At 44.5% G+C, this 24856-nt stretch overlaps 1 protein-coding gene across 2 annotated transcripts in view; it reads left to right on the forward strand.

The window, feature by feature from the left end:
* The window catches only part of LOC137543656 (guanylate-binding protein 1-like), a 42427-nt gene extending 30582 nt beyond the window's left edge, over positions 1 to 11845 (forward strand). For both annotated transcript variants that reach the window (XM_068264783.1, XM_068264782.1), the window contains 3 exons: positions 1633 to 1735; positions 4201 to 4394; positions 11284 to 11845. In XM_068264783.1, the coding sequence (XP_068120884.1) occupies positions 1633 to 1735; positions 4201 to 4394; positions 11284 to 11523 (537 nt within the window). In that variant the 3' untranslated portion in view covers positions 11524 to 11845. The remainder of the gene's footprint in view (positions 1 to 1632; positions 1736 to 4200; positions 4395 to 11283) is intronic.
* Positions 11846 to 24856: the final 13011 nt, after the last annotated feature.

Genomic DNA, 24856 nt, shown 5'->3' on the forward strand with positions numbered 1-24856 from the left:
CCAGTTCATAGAATAACCAGATAAACTTTACTGATACATAATGTTACAAAAATATTGCTAAAAACTATTAAAAGCAGTAATACCAGAGTGAACAAACATACCTGAATTGCTAAGATGCATGACAAATCTCCCAGCTCTCTCACCCCTATATAATTCAACCATAAACAATGATTGAGCAATATAAAGTGTCAGTGCAAATTGATCCACATAAACGTATCCACTTAAAAAATCTCACTTATAGAAAGTGCAATTGCTACAAAAATAGGCAGCACGCAAAGCTGCATGAGAAAGAATAAAAGACCACGTGAATGCCAGAAAAAAAAGAACATGTGAAAAACAAACTGGAGATGAAGGACAGCAATAGCCCCACAGACAGGAAATAGAAATGCACCTGGGTAATACGGGTCCATATAAGACCAACAGAAAGTGGTAGGACAAAAGTGAAAGCAGAGAACCGCTAGAGTGAAGAGTACAAGAAAAAGAGGAGCTCACCAATTGCTGCAGGGGGAGGAAGCTGGCTTCACCATGGAGACTACCCCCTCGTCGTATGCTGTGATGGTGTGACCGGGCAGACAGCTGGAAAGGAGGCATAGCTAAACACACAGCTATGCAAGAGGGGCAAAGCTATGTGTGGGAGGGGCGGGACTACGTGCAGGAGGGGCAGAACCACAGCCAGTGCTACTCATTTGATGGAACTATAAAGTATGTGTCAGGCACCAGCAGTCAGGGGAATGTGCAGAAAGGTGGCAGGTGGAAAATAGCCCCATTTCACCTGCCAACTTCTCTGCAATGCTGCTGCGATGGGGAGGGGCCCATGGGTGGGGGTGTCACTCTGGCAATCCTGGACGGGCCCTGGGCCTATGATTTTAAAAAAGCACAATTAACATAGGCAGCAGGACAGAGGGCCCCCCTAGTTATGGTGAAGGGATCCGGGCCCCATAGCAATTCATATGGTTGCTATGGTGAACCCTATGCCACTGCTTGTGGGTTGATCCCGGGGGCTGCAACCTAGTGGTTATAAGGCAGCAGAAAAGTTCAATTCCACCCAGGGTAGTTGAACATTGCTTGTGCTCTGGTGAAGGCCACCTAAGCTGGTCACCCTGGGAGAGCCTAGGCTTACAAGTGGTGTCACGACCAATAGTGCTCATAATTCCTTCTGTTGTTGTCACTTGCTGGACAGCAGAGCTACAAGATAACAAAAGCCAAACAAATTTAGTGTTGTCATACTGAATCCCCACCCACATTATTTGCTCTTTGACATGCCTCTTAAGTGTGGAGCGTTAGCAGATAGCTGCTGCTTACACTGAGGATCTTGAAATACATATTTCTGTGTCCATCAATGCAGCAGATAGCATAAGTTCCTTACAATATCTCTGTTACTGGGATGGTTTGAAATTATTAAAATGTTGATGTCAGCAGAATACACTAAACAATTTTTCAAAGTGAACTTGGTCAGAGATAAAGACGGTATATGAAGTATTGTCTAAAAGTCTTAATAATGTAATCTTGAGAAAAGTGATTGAGAGTTTGGCTTTCTTTGAGGACTTCAGGTAACCTTGGTTTGAAAATTGACCATGAAACACTTTACTACAAAGGTGATGTTAAATTTTTACTATTAATGATGTTTTATAGGCTGAAGAGGTGCTTCAGGAATTCCTAAAGTCTAAACAGCGCATAGAAGCTTTGATAATAAAAGAGGACAATGCCTTGACCCAAAGAGAGAAGGAAAAGGAAGGTGAGAGACAGCCTTATCATCTTCTGTCACTTTTTTTTCCCTGAAACCCTTACTCCCTATGTTAATATAATTGTTGTCAGTGTCACCTCTTTGCTTTTAACAAAGCCTTTGTTCTTCTGAAAAGGCTCTCCGCTAGTATTAGGAGTATAAGTGAGGTTGAGCAATGACATTGTGTCCTTCACATTTAGCATTCTTTTTATATGTACTCAAGTATAAAATAATGTCAGGGTGGCGGGAACATTAGGTGTGCTGGACTTTGGTGTGAGTCAGCTCTTCTTTCACCCTTCCCATTCTAAGGTGCGCTCAAGGCAGGGCTGTGGAGTTGGTACAAAAATCTTCCGACTCCAACTCCGACTCCTCAGTTTCTGAAACCACGACTCCGACTCCAACTCCAGGTACCCAAAATTGCTCAGACTCCGACTCCTCGACTCCGACTCCTTAGACTAATGCTTAACAGGGCTTTGGATTTTGTACAAAAATCATGCGACTCTGACTCTCGACTCCGACTCCTCAGTTTCTAAAACCACAACTCCGACTCCAACTCCGACTCCGGGTGCCCAAAATTGCCCCGACTCAGACTCCTCGACTCCGACTCCAACTCCGACTCCACAGCCCTGGCTCAAGGTGGTAGTTGTGTCGTGGTTATGATTGGTTCGAATTGGCCTTAGGTCAATTGGGGGGAGGAGGGGGGGGGTTGATCCTGGTATATGACTGTAAATGTATGTTCTATAGCTATATACTGTATACCTGTTTTCTTTTCACGCTTCTATAGGTGAAAGATGAGAGCCAAATTGTTTAGGCTATTGTTATATACGTTTCACCTTTCTTTGTTCGTAAGTTAAGTGTACGGCTACTAGGTGATTGGAACCTCGACGGGGTGTTGTATGATAAAAAAATAAAATAAAAAGAAATGTTTGAAAAACACTAAAAAGTTGGATATTGTGCATTGTTTTTTAGGGCAGTAATATTATTCAATGTCTGTACATATTGGCCATTCTGACTTTTCAATAGAAATGCATTTATTTGAAAAGAAAAAAAAGTATATCAGGCCTAGTGTAAAATAAATGACCCCTCAAAACTCAACTAATCTGTAAAGACCATCCTATGTGGCATTATGATGTTAAAACAGAAAATGACTTTCCCCTAAGACCTAGGTTCTCAACATGTGGTACCCCAGGGGGTACGTATGATGCCTCCAGGGGGTACTCAGGCTTGATATACTTAATCAAGAATAACAGGCAGCAAAAAGTCCAATTCCACCTAGAGTTTTAGAAAATGATAAATATTATTGAAACAATACCAAATTAGTGTTTTAGCTAATTAAAAACAATAGTAAATGCTAGTAAATTGTTAGAACTAATTATCATATACTATGATTAAATATATATTTGTCAAGGGGTACTTGTGATAATGTTTACTATGCTAGGGGGTACTTGGTGAGTACAGGGCTTTAAAAGGGGTATATACCAATACAAGTTTTCTTCATAAAGCGCAAAAAGAGAGTGCACACCAATATTATGCCTGGTAAACAAATCACAACTTTCCCAAGTGGTGCAACAGAAACAGATTAGGTCTTGATAAAGCCCCAGTGGCGGGGCAAAACGATCGTCGACCGCTACACCTCCGCGCCACCGGTTGACCTCATCTGTATTGCTGCATCAGTTGCCTTTGGATGTGATAAGTATTATCTTTTTACTGCTGCCATGGTTTTTGAAGATATTAGATTAAAGTGTTAAAGTTTTTATCATACAAATGAATTGCTCCTGGACTCTATATCTGTTGTGTGGAATACATACCAATAAAATGTTAAACACTGCCCTAAGACACTTGAAGGGCCAACAACATCATTGTCAGCTGTGTTGTAAATTTCGCTTTTACTAGTTCGAAGAGTGCACCAAAAGTAATATGCAGAGGCTGATTTATAAAATATATCACCATGGGTTACCCTATTCTCCCCATGGACTTTGACCCATGAGCCTTTGGTGCCTTTGCCCCTGTTACAAGTCCACAGGTTATCCTTCCCGATCTCTGTATGATGAACATAATCAAGTGTCATGCAGGAAAACAGGAAGTAGAGAGGAGACGGCTACTGGCGGGGACACATCACATGGAGGAAGTGAGCAAGTGAGTTAATTACAACTCACACCCCTGCCAGTGCTGCAAGGGTTACAGGAGGGGAGCCCATGAAGAGGGAGGAATTATGTCGGCCCTCTCCCCACTTTTGCCAGGCAGCCCGCAGAAGGGAAATGAGTGGTGGCCAGGGAGGGAGGGGTGAGATGCCACCTTGGCGCATGATGCCGCTTGAGGAAAAGGCATCACCTGGCTTCATGGGCAACCTGTGGCTGCTGCTCGCAGAGTAATTTTAGGCAGTCAAGTGACAGGTAGAGCAAACTAAAATAATTTTTCTGGCTTGTTTTTGATACATTGAACTAAGATGTAACATGTTGGTTTACTTTTTTCGTCAGAGGAATACTCAGCTAAAAATTTGAGAGAAATGGAGAAAAAATTGCAAGAGTTGGAAGAAAGTCAGAAGAAGCAAAATATGGAGATGGAAAAGGCTGGCTTCCAGGAGACCATCAAACAGCTAATGGAGAAGATGTCAGAGGAGAGGAAGTTCATGAATCAAAAACTGGAAGAAGCTATCAGTGAAAAGAGCAGGGTAATAGTAATGCATTCATATATATCAGTGCACTGTGCCACAAAGGTAGACAAGGAGATGTCACAACTAAAATATGGTTCACTTTGGGTGGCCAGATAATTCCCATGCCACTAGTTATGATGGATGAACATCCAATTTTCGCGTTTGAGAATGCGTTTGAGAATTTTCCGCAAATGTTCGTGATCTGGCCGTTTGCTGCAGGCTCTAAAGATTCAAATGGGTAGGAGAACTTCAAAACTTTTAGAGGATCTCTGCAGCCACAATTTCTTTAAAAAAGGTGTAAAAAGTGTACCAAAACCTGAACAGTGGCATGGCAAAGGAGGATCAACTGTGAAATAGTGGGCAAAAAAATACGTATTTTGCGCAATCACTTTTTTAATGGTTATTTGTAAAGTTTAATGGCCGCCAAATTTAGAGGTTAATCGCAAAGCCCCCACACACGCTACAAACACCAAATGGTGCTAGAAGCACCCATGGCACCCATCTAAGCTGGCACCCTGGAACACCCACAGGGATCTAATATCAGGTGCTGTGGATGCTCCAGGGTGTCGGCATTAGTAGACGCGATAGATGCAGAGGAGGGACAGGGAGGAGAACAGGAGCCCTGCAGGGACAGAACTAGAGCATAAGCATCTTTAAATTTCCCTCCAGGCTCCCCATTGGTCTGTTAATAGATCGATGGGGAGCCTAGAAGGAAATTTAAAGATGCTTATGCTCTAGCTATACTTAGTAAAAAAAAAACTTTACAAGGCATGATCCAATTAGCCCCAAAAGGGAAAAAATTCCTTCCCGACTCCAGATGGCAATCAGATAAAATCCCTGGATCAACACCACTGGGCATTACCTAGTAATTATAGCCATGGATGTCTTTCAATGCAAGGAAAACATCTAAGCCCCCTTTAAATGCAGATATAGAATTTGCCATATCTACTTCCTGTGGAAATGCTGCATTCCACATCTTAATCACTCTTACTGTAAAGAACCCTTTCCTACATAAATGGCTAAAACGTTTTTTCCACTATGTGCAGATCATGTCCTCTAGTCCTTTGTGAAGGCCTAAGGACGAAAAGCTCATCCGCCAAGCTTTTATATTGCCCTCTGATGTATTTATACATGTTAATTAGATCCACTAAATTAACCCAGTTTATCTAACCTTTCTTGGTGAGACCTTCCATCCCTCATATCAATTTAGCTGCTCATCTCTGCACCTGCTCTAAAACTGCAATATCTTTCCTGTAATGTGGTGCCCAGAACTGAATTCCATTTTCCAGATATTAGAGCACAGGTGTCAAACTCCAAGCCTGGAGGGCCAGATCCATGCCAGTGTTTCGGATGGACTGAGAAAGAGAGAAATGGGTTCTTACCTGATGGACCACACCTTTCCTGTTTCAGACCCATCAATTAGTTTGAGTTGTGCCAAAAATGTGTGAGGACCTCGGCCCTCCAAGGAACGGTTTGACACCCCTGTATTAGAGAGTTAAACAGGGGCAATATTATGCTAGCATCTCGAGTTTTAATTTCCCTTTAATGCATCCCAAAAATGTATTAGCTTTAGCTGCAGCGGCTTGGCATTGAATATGACTATTTAACTTGTTGTCGATGAGTACTCCTAAGTCCTTCTCCAAGGTTGATGTCCCCAACTGTATCCCATTTATTTTGTATGGTGCTAGACCATTGGTTCAACCAAAATTCATGACTTTACATTTTTCAACCTTGAATTGTATCTGCCATTTATATGCCCATATAGCCATCCTATCTAGATCCTGTTGCAATATGTCACTATCTTCCTGAGAGTTGATGATTCTGCACAATTTTGTATCATCTGCAAAAATAGCAACATTGCTTTCTACTGCATCTACTAGATCATTAATAAATAAATTGAAGAGCACTGGATCCAGTACAGACCCCTGTGGGACCCACTGCTAACAGTCACCCATTTTGAATATGATCCATTGATTACAAATCTTTGTTTTCTGTTCATTAGCCAGTTCCCTATCCATGCACTCTTCCGCAGTCCTTGCATCCTCAACTTTTGCACCAGACTTTTGTAGGGAACAGTGTCAAAGGCCTTTGCAAAGTCCAAGTATATCACATTTACAGCATTCCCAATATCCACATTACCGTTCACTACCTCATAAAAGCTGAGCATGTTAGTCAAACAGGACCTGTGTTTATTAAACCCATGCTTATGCTGAGAAATAAGATTATTTTCTACTATGAAGTTGTAACGATCGGTGTAACAGAGAGGATCTGATTATTGGCGATCTGCAGTATCACCAAAAATACAGATATATACCTGATTATTGATGATCTGCAGTATCACCGATAATCAGATATATCACTAACCTCTGGACACCTGAGGTATGAGTGTTTGGGTGCAACAGTAATACTTTGAGGACAATACCTGGAGTACAGGTACAAAAGCAGTAAGGAATACTGCGCAAGAGAACAAATTCCTTCCAGTAGCCAGAGAATCTCCCGAAGGGAGGAGTCAGGCTGGGGGTAGGAAGGACCAGAGCGTGAGTGACACCAAGGAAGGTGTCACTAACTGATCTGTGAACAATCTCCTAACTGGGGAGATAGTTCTCGAGGTCGGGCAAGCCAGGCCGGCAACACACAGACAGATAATGTACACAGACAGAAGGCTGGTTCGGTAATCCTAAGGAACGCAGGGTTTGGCAACAGAGTATCAGATATAGCGAAGTACCGAATCAGTGATCAGAAGAGTAGTCAGGAAAGCAGAAATTCATAACAGATAATAAACAATGCCTAATCTTGGGTGTGAGCTCCGTGATCATCAACACCCTGGAACTAGTCTGGTATATAACAGAATGGTAACTCAGATTCCTAATCTTGGGTGTGAGGTCCTTGATCATCAACACCCTGGAACTAGTCTGAAGTATAACAGAATGGCAACACAGATTCCTAATCTTGGGTGTGAGGTCCTTGATCATCAATACCCTGGAACTAGTCTGAAGTATAACAGAATGGTAACACAGTATCTGACAATAGGTCTGAGGGCTTCCACGTAGTGATCGCAACGGCAGACAACCAAAGAATGATCAGCACCCAGTATATATAGTAAGGCGCTTTCCAGCGCCTCCCCTAAGTGCTGGACCAATGGGAACTGGTTGAATCGTCAGTTGACCAGCTTGGTCAGCTGACTCCCTTCTGGCTGTCATAAAAGTTCTGCCTCTCAGCGCGCGCGCGCGCGTCCTTCTGAACCTGTGTGGACTATCAGTCCCAGCCACACCAGACATGTGTTGTAAAGCACCCGTCGCGCTGGACGCGGAACCGGCCGCACCGCTATCAGAGCATGCGGCGGTTTCTCCGCGTTCAGCCATACTAGTGGATGTAGGCCTACGCGTGCAAACCGCCGCGTTGAACGCGGAATCAGCCGCCTTGTTCTGAGTACACGCGGCGGCTTTTCCGCGTTTTCTCACAGAAGTCTTGTATAGTATCCCTTAGTAACCCCTCAAATAGTTTGCACACAACTGATGTTAAGCTTACAGGTCTGTAATTTCCCAGATCTGATTTTTTTGCTCTTCTTAAATAATGGGAAAACGTGGGCTGTACGCCAATCTACTGGAACTCAGCCAGTTGAAAGGGAGTCACAAAAGATAAGATAAAGGGGTTTATCGATAACTGAACTTAATTCCCTTAGGACCCGAGGATGTATGCTATTTGCTATCATAAGTTTTTTACTATCGATTTTCTCCAAAACTACAAGGTCTTTTGAAACATATTTTTTCCTCTTTTCCCCACTTTCCTCCTTAATATACCCTGCAAATTTGGTGTAGCTAGCAAGTGGCTTTACTCTTAACCATTAAAGTCAGTGGACATTGAATTTAGTGTTAAATGTGAACGCAAACTTTTGACAAAAAAACTCACTTTAAATGTGAACAGCCCAAGTTCATTGGGACCTGCAGAAGATGTCAGTACTATATAAATACTTAATAATTATAAGGTAAGACATTAGACTAGGATTTTTGTAGGGATTAGAGATGGCCTGAACAGTTCGCCAGCGAACAGGTCCTGGCAATCATGGGCTGGTTGAAATTAACATTTAATGCTATTTTTTTTTGGTAAAAAATTTGCCTTTGCATTTTTTACATTAAAGTCACTGTCTGTGGTTCATATCAAAGCCCCATATGTGCTAGGATCCTCCTGATCCCCACTGGTCTGTTATTAGACCAATGGGGAGCCTTGGAGCCTAAATTTAAAGATGCTTTTTGCTCTAGGTATACTGCTGTGCGTCGAGGAGCGGCGGGTGCATGGAGCAATGGAGATCTTTAATCAAGATCAAAAGATAGAGGATATTGGCTTGGGACTTTTCCGAGGCTATTGGCGTGTGAACCCCCATGGCATTGTTGCACCCCACCTCCCCCTGTGGCACTGGAAGTGGGGAAGAGCCCATTGTCCATGTACGTTGGGGGAGAGAGGGATGCTTGGCCATCCCTCTCCTCCGGAGCCCCCCCCCCCATACCATAGACCATGCGGGCTGGTATAGCTCAGGGTGCGAAGACTCATACAGCCGGGGCTCCGCATTCTGGCTATTCTGTCAATTTGGTGTTTCTAGCACATTCGGGGGCTTTGCTGTTAACCACTAAACTCGGCAGCCGTTAAAACATTTCCCACACTCAGCACAAGAACTTTAAAATTGATTTTTCTCAAAAACTATAAAATCTGTTTGAAAATTGTAATCCCTGTTCCCAATGTCCTCATTAGAATACCCTGCAAAGTTGGTGTTTCTAGCATGTATGGGGCTCAGCTTAGCTATTAACTGCTAAAATTGGCGGCCATTCCCCTGCCATTTAAGTCTTTGGAGCCCCCCCCACACACACACACACACACGAACAGCCAGTTCACAAACATTTGTGGTAAATTTGCATTCTCATTCGCAAAGGCAAAATTTGATGTTTGCTACATCATTGGTGGGGAGTGGGACTAGATTATTAGCTGCTCAGAGGACAGTCAGTGACATGACTATGTACCCCGTAAAGTGCTACAGAAGACAGTAGAGCTGTATAAATATACAATAATAATATGAAAGGACATTAGACTATGATTATGGTCAGAATTGGATTGTAAGCTCCTCCAAATACAGTCAATGACATGACCATATATGCTGCAAAGTGCTGTAGGAGCTTTTGCTGCTATATAAATACATAATGATAATATAATAGGGACCTCACACTATTACATACACAAAGATGTCTGCGCTATATCCAAGATACATTTCAAGCGTGGGTGCCCTACAGGTTGCACAAAATTGCTGCTCCACAAACCTCCTGGGTTGGTTGGCAAAAGTGTCTAAAAAGAAGCATGGAAATAGAGGGCTCTCTTGTGCATTAAACCTTTTATTCAGAGCAGATAATTAAAATTGCACTTACAAGAAGATGGCAAACATCAAACATATCATACTTCAATGTGCAGGATCAAGGTCTCCTCAGAGTGCATCTGTCCAAAGGATTTCCCACTCACTGCATCAGATCTGATGAAGGCAGAGTTCTGCCAAAACACGTAATGATGCAATTGGCACAGTAAACGATCAAGCTCCTCCATCTGCAAGCGCCCGAGGAACATCTACACTGCTGGCCACGGTGCCACAAGGGGGAAATCATTAGGATAGATGTACTCTGAGGAGACCCTGATCCTGCACATTGAAGTGCGATATGCTCGATGCTTGCAATCTTCTTGTAAATGCAAATTTAAGCTCAGTTTGTCTTGCCTGGGCTACCAAATAGGTCAGAAATAGCCCTGTAGAAAACAATACCTTTTACTTTTAGGGCCCGTTCACACTTAAAAATGCTCCAATTCAGTAGGGCAGAAATGGATGTGTGAACATATCATATGGCAAACACAGGATACGTTTATGCTTGCCAATTTTAACAGAGCAGAATACGTAGCAGGAGCAGATCGCATGTTCCTGAACGGCATGATTTTTCCGTAGCCCAAATACGCCGTGGATGCTCCAATAAGTGCAATCCTATGAGAATGGACAGTGTCTATTCCCACTAGGCTACTTTACCCATTTCTCCTGTTCTACTCACCTGTCATCTGTGTTTCTGGTCTCTATTCGCATCCTCCACATGCACTGACCACTGGGCTTGGTGACTGGGGCTAGTATTGGGGCCCCGGTAGAACCATATTGCTTTCATTTGTTTACTAAGGACCAATGGGAATCCTCTTTAGAACCAGGGAAGATTTTCATTGGTTCACTGAGTGGTGGGCCAATGATAATCCTCCCTGTTTCTAGGTAGGATTCCCTTGATCTAGCCAATGATAGCCTTATGTTGCTGGGGCTCTAAACTTATCATTGCTTGTGCCTGAGCCAGCAGCAGTAGCAGCAGCGGGATGACTCGAATAGCAGCAGTGGCGATGTAGGTGATAGCGGCGGACCAGATGCACAATGGTGAGTAGTGTGAATACACTAACCGTACGCTGCTACAGGGCACAGCACATCCACCCAGGATACACTGAAAGCCCCATTGTGCTTCCCGCCTATAGTGTGGGAACCTAGCCTCATTGTTCTCCCTAAGTTCCTGCATCTAACACAGGCATGGGCAAACTCGCCCCCCCAGCTGTTACGGAACTACAAGTCCCACAATGCATTTGCCTTTATGAGTCATGACTGTGGCTGTCAGACTCCTGCAATGCATTGTGGGGCTTGTAGTTCCTTAACAGATGGAGGGCTTGCCCATGCCTGATCTAACATTTACTTGCCTAAGATGTTATTTTAAACAGTTTTAATTAGAACAAAATGGCTGATCTTGCAGATTGTGTCATTGGAAATTTTAGGAATCAAAACATACAGACTGAAAATGCCATGTTTCTTAATTTCACTTATTCCTGCTCTACATTCATATACATTGTTGTGTATTGACAGGAAGTTCAGTTATACGGACAGCAAGGTCTGCAGAAACACGCCAACATGTACCAGGAACAGATTAAAGACTTGCAGCAAGAGAGGAAGAAACAGAATGACCCAACGTGGTACGACCCTATTGTGAACACCTTGAAACGCGTTGCCAGTCAGGTGGTTCCTGGGATCATCAGTGTTTGGGGAGATGTAGTTAAACAGTCAGTCAATGATTATTGGATGGACTATGAAGAAGATGACTTTTGAATTTATTTTACCTGTAATATTTACAGACACAAAACATACACAAAATTAAAACTACTGTTAGTGGAAATCTAGACAACATTTTTTTTAAGTTTTTGATAGAGAGGGAAGGGTAATAGCTGAACATATATATCTTCTATTTCTGTCTTGATTTTCATTAGGAAGTTTTAATTGTATTTCCTGTCTCAGTGATTGTGGACACTTGTGATGAGCTAACATGGCCAATTTAGTTTTGCCATAATTTTCACACAAATGTGACATTTTTGATGAGTATATTCAAGAAACTATATGGACATGAGAAAGCATTTTTTCACCAAATGTATTGAACACATTTTCAAAAAAAGTGCTTATTTTATTGCAAAAATGCTATTATATTTCTATGCAAAAATAGCAAGTCAGGCAAACAAAAAAAGTTTTTGATTTGAAAATGTGACAATTCAAGCTCAACATTCACAGCGAATGTAAAAAAACACTTACCCTATATATTTTAAATAAAGTTGAGTATTTTATACTCTGTTTTAACTTTACAGTGCTTTTGTTTTTTTATGTAAAGTTAAGAAATAATAGAAAAGAAACATAAGGTCTGATACAATTCACTGTTTCTCCTAAGTTTTCTCCTAGGTGGTATTTCACATCTATTAATAAAATGCCTTTTAAAGAGACTCTGAAGGGAGAATAAATCTCGCTTCAGAGCTCATAGTTAGCAGGGGCACGTATGCCCCTGCTAAACCGCCGCATATGCGCCGCTAAACGGGGGTCCATTCACCCCCAATTCCCCCACTGCGACACTTGGTCGCAGGCTTGGTCGCTCCTGGAGGCAGGGCTAACGGCTGCAGCCCCTCCTCCATTCGCGTCTATCAGCCGCGCATCACCGCCTCTCCCCCGCCCCCCACAGTGAAGGAAGACTGAGAGGGGCGGGGGAGAGGCGGAGATACGCGCTGACAGACGCGCGTGGGGCAGGGCTGCGGCGGTTAGCCCTGCCCCAACCAGGAAGTGCTCCCCCGCTACACGGAGGCGGATTTGGGGGTCAAGGGACCCCCGTTAAGCCGCAGGATAGCGGCGGTTTAGCAGGGGCACACAAGCCCCTGCTATATATGAGGTCTGAAGCGAGATTTATTCTCGCTTCAGACTCTCTTTAAGCAACAGGCAAGAAAATACTCAGAATAATTTAGGCAGTACTTTTTCTCCTACTTTTTGGTACTTATTCAATTGCAGAGTAGTGAAAAGTTATTTAAAATAGAACAAAATTATCTCCTAGGAGAAAACTTAGGGGGAATGTGAATCGGATCGGACCCACAGAGTCGTAGGGATTAAAATGGGAACATGTGAGCAGGGGTGCTCAGATACCCCTTTTTAAAATCCGAATTGATTCGGATCCAGATACCCAGATATCCGGATCCAAATCGGATATCCGAATGTTCTGGTATCCGCATACATGCGGATATCCTAATGCATTATCCGGGAAATCCGAACTGATTCGGATATCCAGATAGAAAACCGGAAGTGGCCTTTAACCACTTCGCCGCCCGGGTACAGCCCAAAGCAGCCCTCCGCTACCGCCGCTGCCACTGATGTCCACGCTCCCTCTTGCACGTGCGCGTGCTCCAACGCTCGTGCACACCGCCGCCTGCTCACCCGGAGATCAATGAACGGGAAAAAACATTCCCGTTCGTTGATCTCTGTCCCCCAGCAATGATCGGTTGCTTCTATGAGAAGCAGCACGATCATTGTGAAAAAAAAGAGTTTTCCAGCCTCCCTGAACTTCTTGCAAGCGTACTTCCTATGCTTGCAGGACACATTTACAAAAAATTACTGTGGCCGTCTTGTGGCCAAAAAGTAAAACTACACCGAAAAACATTTTTCATATACAAATACATTACTTTACAATATAAATGAACTCATTAACTGCCGCACTCCCCAATTGTTACCAATTTTTTTTTGTAATGAAAAAATAAAAAAAATTACAATAAAAAAAAAACATAGTTACCTTAGGGACTGAAATCTTTAAATATTTATATCAAGTGGGTATAACACTGTTACTTTACTTAAATTATGGGCTTGTAATTAGGGATGGATTCAAAACTAAAAAAAATGCACCTTTATTTGTAAATAAAATATTGTCGCCAAACATTGTGATAGGGACATAATTTAAATGGTGTAATAACCGGGACAAATGGGCAAATAGGTTACATGGATTTTAATTACAGTAGCATGCATTATTTAAAAACTATAATGGCCGAAAACACATTTAGAATAAAATAATTCTTGGCATAATGTACCACCTAAAGAAAGCCTAATTGGTGGCGAAAAAAACAAGATATAGTTCATTTCATTGCGATAAGTAATGATAAAGTTATAGGCGAATGAATGTAAGGAGCGCTGAAAGGTGAAAATTGCTCGGATGCTGAAGGGGTAAAACCCCTCAGTTGTGAAGCGGTTAAATTGCTTCTAAAACGTTTTTTAGGGTAAATGATGCATGTAGCAAGAAGAGAAACACTAACCAGAAGAGAAACATTAATTGATTATGTGGGGAGTTAAAATACAAAAAAAAATGGCTGTAAATTAACATCAGGACTAGGTTCCAGACAGCGGTCGTGCAGCTCACATTCTGTCCAAAGTCCAACCGCACAACTGGGACATGACAGTTTTCAGCCCAGACACCTCAAAAAAATTATGTCAGAATTGTGTTTTGGGTTAAATATAGGTGTATCAGCACAGCACAGCAGCAGTGGCCTGTGGCACCCTGGCGGCGGGAGCAGCACAGGCAGCAGGAGCAGGGCAATGCAGCAGCAGCAGGTGTAACGTGTGCCAGGAGCATGCCAGATGTGGCACGTGTATGTGACACGTGGCACATGTACGTGGCACATAGCGTTGGTACCACGGCTGTAAAAAAATTGTGAACCAGGCAGCTTAGTTAGTAATAGTCAACAATCAGGAGGAGCCAGGAGTTTGTGGTGGTGGTGGTAAAGGGTGGTAAAGCAGACATAGTGATTCCCAGCCACTTCATGTCTCCCTCTTGCCAACAACAGGGAAAGACTTGCCAAACAGGGTCTGGCGGTGTTTTTTCCTTGCATGGGAAGCGGTGGAGGGAGAAGAGAAGGCCACTGAGGACTCGCTGCCTGAACAGGCCTCAGTGTCGGCAGGAGTGGCAGAGGGGGTTCTGGTGCTCTGACTCTGACCACTGCCAGCGCCAGCTTGCTTCAGCCAGAGGATGTGGGGTACTTGTACTTTATTAAAATCAGGGTTGGACTTTAAAGCAAATCAGCACAGAGTGACAGACAGCAGAGGAGAAGACAGTGCACACTAACTGTCTAACTGTCACACTGAAACTGCTCAGCACAGCAGCACTGCTCTAACAACTAACTAGCACTGCAGTACTAACTATACAATAACACAGTAATCCTATTCCATAACCTATACTGTAGCTAAGGCTAACAGCAGGCCAGCAGCAGCAGGCAATGGCCTGCACACACACACAAAACCTAGCAGCTGCTGCAGCACACAGTCTAATTGTCACTGAATGAAATCAAGCTAGCTAACTAATAAACAATAGAACAATAGTGTAGTGAAGGTGTTTAGCACTGAAAAGCTTTCGTTTTTTTCGCTGTATAAGAGCACTTGCTAGGCCAGCAGCACTGGAGCCTGTCTCTCAGTGAGCAGTCACAAGCAAGGGCGAGATTTCTCATCATGGCACCCCTCCTTTATACAGGGGGCTGGCCAGGGTTCCCTTCTGTGATTGGGTGCTAGGGCTTAGACTAGGAGCCCTCTGATTGGCTCAATGAGGTCAGGAGGGGCTGGCCAGGGTTTCCTTCTGTGATTGGTTGCTAGGGCTTCTGTTGGGAGCCCTCTGATTGGCTCAATGACGTCATGAACGTCAACTCCTTAGTTAAAGGGGAACTTCAGCCTAAACAAACATACTGTTATTAAGTTACATTAGTTATGTTAATTAGAATAGATAGGTAATATAATCTTTTACCCACCCTGTTTTAAAAGAACAGGCAAATGTTTGTGATTCATGGGGGCTGCCATCTTTGTCATGGGGGCAGCCATCTTTTTGGTTGAAAGGAGGTGACAGGGAGCAGGAGACACAGTTCCAACTGTCCTGTGTCCTGATAACCCCTCCCAGCTGCACACACTAGGCTTCAAATTTCAAATTCAAAATGTAAAAAAAAAAAAATTGCACCAAAACAGCAGAATGACAACAACAACATCAGAAATCCCATCATGCTTTGCACAGCATAAGGGGAAAACTGCCCGGGCAGTTTTCTTCTGTGCAGCTAAAAATGAGGCTTGTATAAGAGAAACAAAGTTCTGATGCTGTGAAACTGTTAAAGAAACACCAGGCCTTTTCAGTGCTGCTGAGTCGATTTTTAGTCTGGAGGTTCACTTTAAGGTATCCGGATTCGGATATCCGACCTCAGTATCCGACCGGATTTCGGATCTCAGATAGATATCCGAGTTTACTCGGATAGCGCTACACGGATTCGCTCAGATATCCGGAATCCGAATCCGAGTTCGGATAGCGGAAAAAGTTTGTATTATATGGGTAGTTCGGATATCCGGAGTCCGGATGAGCACCACTGCATGTGAGTGAATGAGTCAATAATGGTTACAGAGTTTTCTAGATTAAACTGTATGTATATTTAAACATAATATAAAAATATTTTGCAAGAACCAGTACTACACAGTTTTGTCATTCAGTAAGTAAAAGTCATTCTATTTTATCTGCCATGTAAGTATTCTTTCTTTGTAACCTAACTTGCATCTGTCAGGTTACTCTTTTCTCAACCTATATCACTTGTCATGTGACTGCAGAAAATCAGTAACTGTTTGTTCAACCACATTAGCATGAAGCCCCCCATCTCCAATCCCCTCCAACACATAGGTGAGAGGTGTGATTATGCTACTTCAACAAAGGGATTGAAAACCTTGTAAAAAGATATGACAAATGCTCAAATACAGGAGGTGACTAGGGGAAGAAAAAGATCGGAAGATACAGTGGCCCTTATTACATTCACTTCTTCTCCTAAATGTGTTCCTAAGTTATATTTTCACACCTTATTGATGCATTGCCCTTTAAGCCCCCCGCAAGCAAGAAAACAATGTTGAAAAGTGATTTTAAACACATGATGAAAATGTACCATTATCTCCAAGGAGAAAACTTAGTAGAATAAGTGAATTGAGGAAGGGTCAGTGACCCAAATGCAATTCACTTTTTCTCCTGAGTTTTCTCCTAGTAAATAATTTTTCTTCACTCACACCACTTAACACTGGTGAATGTGATAATTACACAAGGCCCCATGCAGTCATAGCAAGAAATCCCCAGGCCCATAAGCAAAATTGCCATGAGGCCCCAGCCAAAGCATGGCCAGTCACACTTGTCCTTCACTCCCCCTCCCCCTTTTCCTAGCAGAGTGAGTGCAGGGGGGCAGTGTAATCAGGGCAGGGCAGAGGCAAGAGAGGCTCCAGCCTCAGGGTGCAGTGTAGGAGGGGGGCGCACCACTCACTCAGCTATCATTCCCCTATTGTATTTGAAGCAGAGAGAAATAAGAAAAGGGGATACATGGCAGTTACTGCAAGCCAGATAACTAGAGATTAATATTGGGGGGGGGGGGTTGGTTGGGGGCACTAGGGGGCCTCTTAGTCTTATAGCAATCAGTGTGTGACGGCTGGGGTGGCAGGGATGGAGGGGCGCACTTTGGCGTCTCAGCCTTGGGTGCTGGAGGACCTTGTCCCAGCTCTGAGTGTAATATTTACCTGCCCCAGCACTGCATCAGCTCTCCTCTTCCTCCCGGCAGCCACTCCTTTATCCTGCATACACCCAACTCCTGATTCATGTCACGTGACCAGCAGCTGAATTTATGCCAGGATTGAGGGTGGCTGGCAGGGGGAACAGAGAAGAGCACATGCAGAATTGCAGGAGGTAAATATCACAATGCTCCCTGCGCTTACTCTGCAATGTGGGGGGAGAGTAGTAGTCACAGTGGCATAACTACAATTCATGAGACACCCCAGCAAACCTTTGATGGGGCCCGCAAAGGTTCATACCCCTTCACTTGCCTGCCCTTGGTGCCCTTCATGGTCTTGGGACCCATCTTATAAGGGTCATAAAACAAGTGTGGCCATCATAATCTTGATTCCCATAACAAGTGTAGCCACAAAACACCTGAGCTGAAGTACAGTCCTGTGTATTGGAGGAATTGAAGGTTAGCAGTTGGGTCCCTCACAGGTGCTGCTCCTCTCTAGTTATGCCCCTGAGCGGTCCCTACAGCCCACACTCCTCAGTTCTTAAGTCTATTGTTAGACCAGTAGTTCCATGTGTCTAGGACAGGTATCCTGATTGAAACAGCAGAAATCTTGCAGCTGTTTCCACTTCCTAGATTCTATGGTGGAATGTTTTTCTTGACAGCTATGGCTTTCCTGTTTAAAGTAGATTGTGGTTTGCAACTTTTACGGAAAACTCTGACATATGATAATACATGAACAGGACACAAACCACGTTCTGCTGAAGAAAAGAAAATGCTTACAGTTTAGTCTAAGCGCTTTCTCGAGTGAATAATGTTTTATGAAGAAGGCTGTTCAGAATAGATTCACTATGCCCAGGGGCAAACCCATGATATTCAAGTGGGGGCGGGGTGGATTCTTGAAAAGTCTCTCTCAGCCATGCACAATACAGTATTATAATATGGTAGGACATCATGCTGGGTACACATCATGCAATTTCCTGTCTGACTGACAGGATCGGACAATTATTTTCTAAATGTCCGATCTTCTCCCAATCAACAACGGGATTGATCAGGAGCAGTTTGGATACAGATAATAATAAGGACAGCCGACATTGCTAGTGAATGGGGAAAGGGACACATTCACCCAGCAGGGGAAGAGGGCTGTGCTCATACCTGGTTCAGTGCTCTGTTTAGTGCCTGTACATATGCTGCTGCATTCAAAGTCAACAGTAGCCGGGAAAGAAAGAGGGCTGCACATAGTGCAGGGAACAGCATGGTGCTCTTACGCTGCAGGATACCTGCAGATATTCTGGTGTCTCAACTTGAGCCTGTCCCCAGACACAGCACCGGTCCTGATCTGAGGGGGGATTCTGGGCAGCTGTAATCCCCCCCTGCATTTGCCTATGATGCCAAACTCATATTGAAAGATTACACTATTGTCTGTGAAGTATATAATATGTTTCTCTGCCTATTTCCTGACTCATCTAAATGCGTGAGAGAGAAACTACTCGGTTTGATTTGAGCACTTCTAAAGCATACTTAAAGTGACATGTCATGTTGGGATAAACATGGACTCTGAAAACTAATTAGAAGCCAAAACACGTGTATCTGACCAAATAGCACTCCTGATAGCAGCAGGATAGTGCTGAAAAGTTGAAAAGGTCATATTCTTATGAATGAAACAGGGTTTTATGTCAACATGACTGCTGTTTGCACTTTAAACTTAGTATTGCGGCCCTTAAAGTGGACCTGAACTCTTGCACAGGACAGAAGGAAAACATTAGGGATGGGACGACGAATCCGGCGAATCCACAAATCCCTCGAATATTAGGAAATATTCGAGATTCGTGGAATCGAATCCCGGCGCCATTTTCCGTTCGCCGAATCCGCCGAATCCCGACGCTGCATCGCCGCGCATCCGCCGCTTCACCCGCTCGCAATTGTCCTCCTCCCGCTCCCCGCGCCGCCTCCGCTCGCCCGCCGCATAAATAAGAGGAAGCAGCCTCTCACCTCCAGCGTGGAGCCCGGAGCGGCAGACCTCCTGCACACTTCCTTATTCCCCCTAGTGACCGGCTCTTACTACGCGTCATCAGTAAGAGCCGGTCCAGTGGCCACTAGGGGGAACTAGGAAGTGAAGGGAGAAGGCTGCCGCTCCGGGCTCCACGCTGATGCTGGAGGTGAGAGGCTGCTTCTCCTTATTTATGCAGGGGGACGAGCGGAGGAGACTGCGGTGGGAGGGAGGAGGCTGCGGGGGGGAGGGAGGAGGATATGTGCCACCCATAAGAAGCCCCCATATCCTGCTATCTATACTGAAGCCCCCATACGAAGCCCCCCATAGCCTGCTATCTATACTGAAGCCCCCATAGCCTGCTACCTATACTAAAGCCCCCCATAGCCTGCTACCTATACTAAAGCCCCCCCTAGCCGGCTACCTATACTAAAGCCCCCATAGCCTGCTATCTATACTGAAGCCCCCCATAGCCTGCTACCTATACTAAAGCCCCCATAGCCTGCTACCTATACTAAAGCCCCCATAGCCTGCTAACTATACTGAAGCCCCCCATACTGAAGCCCCCCATAGCCTGCTACCTATACTAAAGCCCCCCATAGCCTGCTAACTATGCTGAAGACCCCCATACTGAAGCCCTCCATAGCCTGCTACCTATACTGAAGCCCCCCATAGCCTACCTATACTGAAGCCCCCCATAGCCTGCTACCTATACTGAAGCCCCCCATAGCCTGCTACCTATACTGAAGCCCCCCATACTGAAGCCCCCCCATAGCCTGCTACCTATACTGAAGACCCCCATAGCCTGCTACCTATACTGAAGCCCCCCTTACTGAAGCCCCCCCATAGCCTGCTACCTATACTGAAGCCCCCCATAGCCTGCTACCTATACTGAAGCCCCCCATAGCCTGCTACCTATACTGAAGCCCCCATACTGAAGCCCCCCCATAGCCTGCTACCTATACTGAAGCCCCCCATAGCCTGTTACCTATACTGAAGCACCCCCATAGCCTGCTACATATACTGAAGCCCCCCATAGCCTGCTAACTATACTGAAGCACCCCCATAGCCTGCTGCCTATATTGAAGCCCCCTTACCCAGCTACCTATACTGAAGCCCCCCATAGCCTGTTACCTATACTGAAGCACCCCCATAGCCTGCTACATATACTGAAGCCCCCCATAGCCTGCTAACTATACTGAAGCACCCCCATAGCCTGCTGCCTATATTGAAGCCCCCTTACCCAGCTACTTATACTGAAGCCCCCCATAGCCTGCTAACTATACTGAAGGCCCCTATACCCTGCTACCTTTACTGAAGGCCCCTATACCCTGCTGCCTATACTGAAGCCCCCTATACTCTGCTACCTATACTGAAGGCCCCTATACCCTGCTGCCTATACTGAAGACCCCTATACCCTGCTGCCTATACTGAAGACCCCTATACCCTGCTGCCTATACTGAAGACCCCTATACCCTGCTGCCTATACTGAAAGCCACTATACCCGGCTGCCTATACTGAAGGCCACTATACCCTGCAACCTATACTGAAGGCCCCTATACCTTGCTACCTATACTGAAGGTCCCTATACCTTGCAACCTATAGTGAAGGCCCCTATACCTTGCTAGCTATACTGAGGACACCTTTACCTAGCTACCTATAGTGCGGGCAACTATACCATGGATCGCACAATTCTTATGTGCAGGATTCGTTAGATTCGGGATTCGAAAGGTTCGAGATATTCGAGAACCTTTTTAGATTCGGATCCGGATTCGGATTCGAAGAAATTGTGGATTCGTCCCATCCCTAGAAAACATAGAGAAATGCACCCTGTATGTATTTAGAGAGTTTAGCCCAGGCATGGGCAAACTTGGCCCTCCAGCTGTTACGGAACTACAACTCCCACAATGCATTTGCCTTTATGAGTCATGACTGTGGCTGTCAGACTCCTGCAATGCATTGTGGGACTTGTAGTTCCGTAACAGCTGGAGGGCCAAATTTGCCCATGCCTGGTTTAGCCTGTCTGATTCCCTCTCATCTGTGTCCAAGCACAAGTTGTAATTTGATCCCTCAACTATAACAGTTGCCTGCCATGGCAAAGCAGCTAATTTATAAAAACAGGATGTTAACAATATGTTTGCTTCCATGAACGCAGGAAGTAGATAAACTATAGATTTTTTTCTTGCAGGATTTGTATCAGCTGTAACAAACAAACATTTTTCCCTTAAATACTATTATGCTGTTGCTTGCAGAGAGGTAGTTCTGAGTTCAGGTCCACTTTAAAAGAAACCTGAAATTACAATAATATGGATGCTGCCATCTTTATTCTCTAATTAACACTGCCAGTTGCTTGACTTCTGCACTGACGCTCCGCCCCTAATACTGTAAATCTCTGGCCCAGAATGAGCATGCAGATCAGATGCTGTGACTCTGGTGTGACTCCACTGGCTGCATGCTTGTTGCAAGTGTGTGACTCAAACACAACTAAAGCCAAAAGCTCAGCATGGCAGCCAGGCAACTGTCACAGAAGAGAATAAAAATGGGGGCCTCCGTATTCCTCCTACTTCAGGTCACTGTTAAAATGAAATTTTAAAAAATGTGAAACGTCAAGAAAGTTGAACTTCAAGAAAGTCCCGGCTGATGAAAATATGATAGCCGGAGGCTCCCCAGTATTACCACCTGAATTCTTCTTCTTAATGCTTTTTACAAGATCGCTGCTGCAGCTGGACTGATTCTGTATCCAAAACCAACCCTTTGTAACAGTATGCCACTAGAGATGTCACAAACATAGAATTTTCCGTTCGCGAACGCGAGCTTCCGAAAAATGTTCGTGAACAGGTGAATCTAGCAAGACCCTATAGACTTCAATGGGCAGGTGAATTTTAAAACCTATATAAAGACTGTTTCTGGTCACAAAAGTGATGCGAAACTTGTTTCAAAGGGTCCAACACCTGGATAGGGGCTAAAGATGGCCTGAATGGTTCGCCGGGCAGGTAGTTCAAGCAAATTTCTGCTATTCACGTTCACGGTGAACTGCGAACACATAGCACGTTCGACCTGCCCCCTATACCTCATCATTGGGCTAAACTTTGACCCTATACATCACAGTCAACAGACACATGGCAGCCAATCAGGCTGCACTCCCCCATGGGCCAGGTGCCCCCCCCCCCCCCCCATAAAAATGCAGCAGTGTCAGCCATGTTCTCAGTCTCTGACTTTCTGTTGTAGTGAGAGGAAGGGAGAAAGGGAGAGACATTGCTGGAGATAGGGAAAGCGTTAGTTAGGCTCTTGTTAGCTTGCTCCTCGCTGAAATTTGTTGCTGAAAGCACCCCAAAAAAAGCTCTTTTAAGGGCTAATATTCTTCTTTTCATTTTTTGCGTGTGACACTGCATAGATACAGCCCTGTCGCAGCTGGCCCTTGCTGTACTGTGCCAGCACACTGTATTACCAGTGCATATCTTTCCACTATATTTGTGTCATTGAACTTACTATACTATAGGTCTCTGTGTGGGTGACATGCTGCATAGATACAGCCCACAGTCCCAGCTGGCATTTTTAGTCCACCAGCACACTGTATTATACCATTGCATATCTTTTCACTGTATTTGTGATTGAACTACTATACCATAGCTCTCTTTGTGGGCGACACTGTGTGTCCAGTGGAAAGAAAACAAATAGGGGTGCTTTCAGTAGGTTTCAAAGTTTATATCCAATTTATTTCTATAAAAACAGCCACAAACCACCAAGGGTACAATTACATCTCGAGAATCCTAATCTACTTAGGACTTCCCTGGTAACGATTGCCCCCCCCCCCCCCCAGTGGTAATCTATCCCCTCCAAATTTCACCGTGTGTAAGCTGTAAGTTGGCTCTGTCTGCTCTCGTCCCAACCAGTTTCAGCATTTTGCCATCATCAGGGGTCACGAGAGCGAGTGGCCAAGCTCGATATATATAAAGAAGCATAATTAACTTTCCACAGCTACTCCTGTGTCCTCTTCTGACTGTCCCGGCGGCTGTTAGTGTACTACCAGTGGGTGCCATACTACATCCAGTGACGTAATTGGTCACATCGCGTTCCATTCAGGAAGCAGTTGCTAAGGGAACAGGCTACCACTTTTATGCATATTCGCATGCCGCCACAGTTGCTTCGTATATGTCATGTTTCGATAGCAACTGTGGCGGCAGGCAAATATGTGTAAAAGTGGTATAATATGCATATCACTGCCGCTCTGCAGTACTCACCTTGAGGTTGTATGCGCAAATATGCCACTGCCAGTTATAGCAGCTAGCTGGTGTGGGGACCGAACGGAGAACACAGTGTAGTATAATTCATAACATAGCATACATCAATACTCATTCAAATGCGTATACAGCAGCAAATGTACTAAAAACAAAAATAAAAACAAATTAAAATACAATTTGAGTAAAATCCCATATAGAAAAAAATATTATACAAAAATATTCCTTAACCTCCTTGCCGTTCCAATTATTTCGGCAAGGGGGCGGCGCAGCACTTTTTTTTAATTCATGTAGCTAGCCTAGCGCTAGCTACATGATAGCCGCTGACAAGCGGCATCCCCCTACCTATTCCGATCGCCACCGGCGCTCTTTGCAAGCAGCAAATCCCGTTCAGAACTAGATTTACCGCTCGGCTTCCCCCGTCGCCATGGCGACGGGGCGGGATGACGTCACCGACGTCATGGACGTCAAGACATCAGAGTGAATCCCAATCCACCCCTCAGTGCTGCCTGGCACTGATTGGCCAGGCTGCGCAAGGGGTCTGGAGGGGGGGGGGGCGGCGCGGCACGGCGTGGCGGATAGCGGCGAATCGGTGGTGAGCGGCAGTGATCGAGATATGCACACAGCTAGCAAGGTGCTAGCTGGGTGCAATTAAAAAAAAATTGTCAAAATCGGCCAAGTGGGGCCTGAGAAATCCTCCTGCGCAGGTTACCCCGAGCTGAGCTCGGGATAACCGGCAAGGAGGTTAAAATCATAAATGAAAATATGCAGTGTTACTATGTGACTCATATATTTTCTCTTAGGAATTTATCCAATCACATTTTATGTACAGGTAGTCCACGACTTATGACCGCCCGACTTACGAACGACCCGCCAATACGAACGGCATGGATTCTCTGTTTCCATGGGAACAAGCCAATTTTTTTTTTTTTAAATTGGACTTGTAGTTTTTGAGAAAATTGATTAAAAAAAATCAAAGAAAAAATGGCTTTTAAACTTGTATAAACAGGTACAAAGGGCAGAGGTGACACAGAGGGGGACACTGAAAGCATAGGAGGGCACAAAGGAGGTATAGGGGACAGAGATGGCACAATGTTCTGACTTAAGAAACAGATTCAGGTTAAGAACAAACCTTCAGTCCCTATCTAGTTTGTTAACTGGGGACTACCCTATGCTCCTATAAGGGTACTGAAACTATGTTCGCCATTTAGTGGTCAAAACTGATACTGCACATAATCCCACTTACTTCGTAAGTAGTGAATTTGTAGTAGTGAAGTGTGATAAAATAGGTAGGAAATAGGAAGAAAAAACTGCTGTAAATACTTTGATACATCTGGCCCTATAAGGTGACAATAATTCACGGT

This window comes from Hyperolius riggenbachi, unplaced genomic scaffold (genome assembly GCF_040937935.1).
Source record: "Hyperolius riggenbachi isolate aHypRig1 unplaced genomic scaffold, aHypRig1.pri scaffold_142, whole genome shotgun sequence".
In the NCBI taxonomy this organism is placed as follows: Eukaryota; Metazoa; Chordata; class Amphibia; order Anura; family Hyperoliidae; genus Hyperolius; species Hyperolius riggenbachi.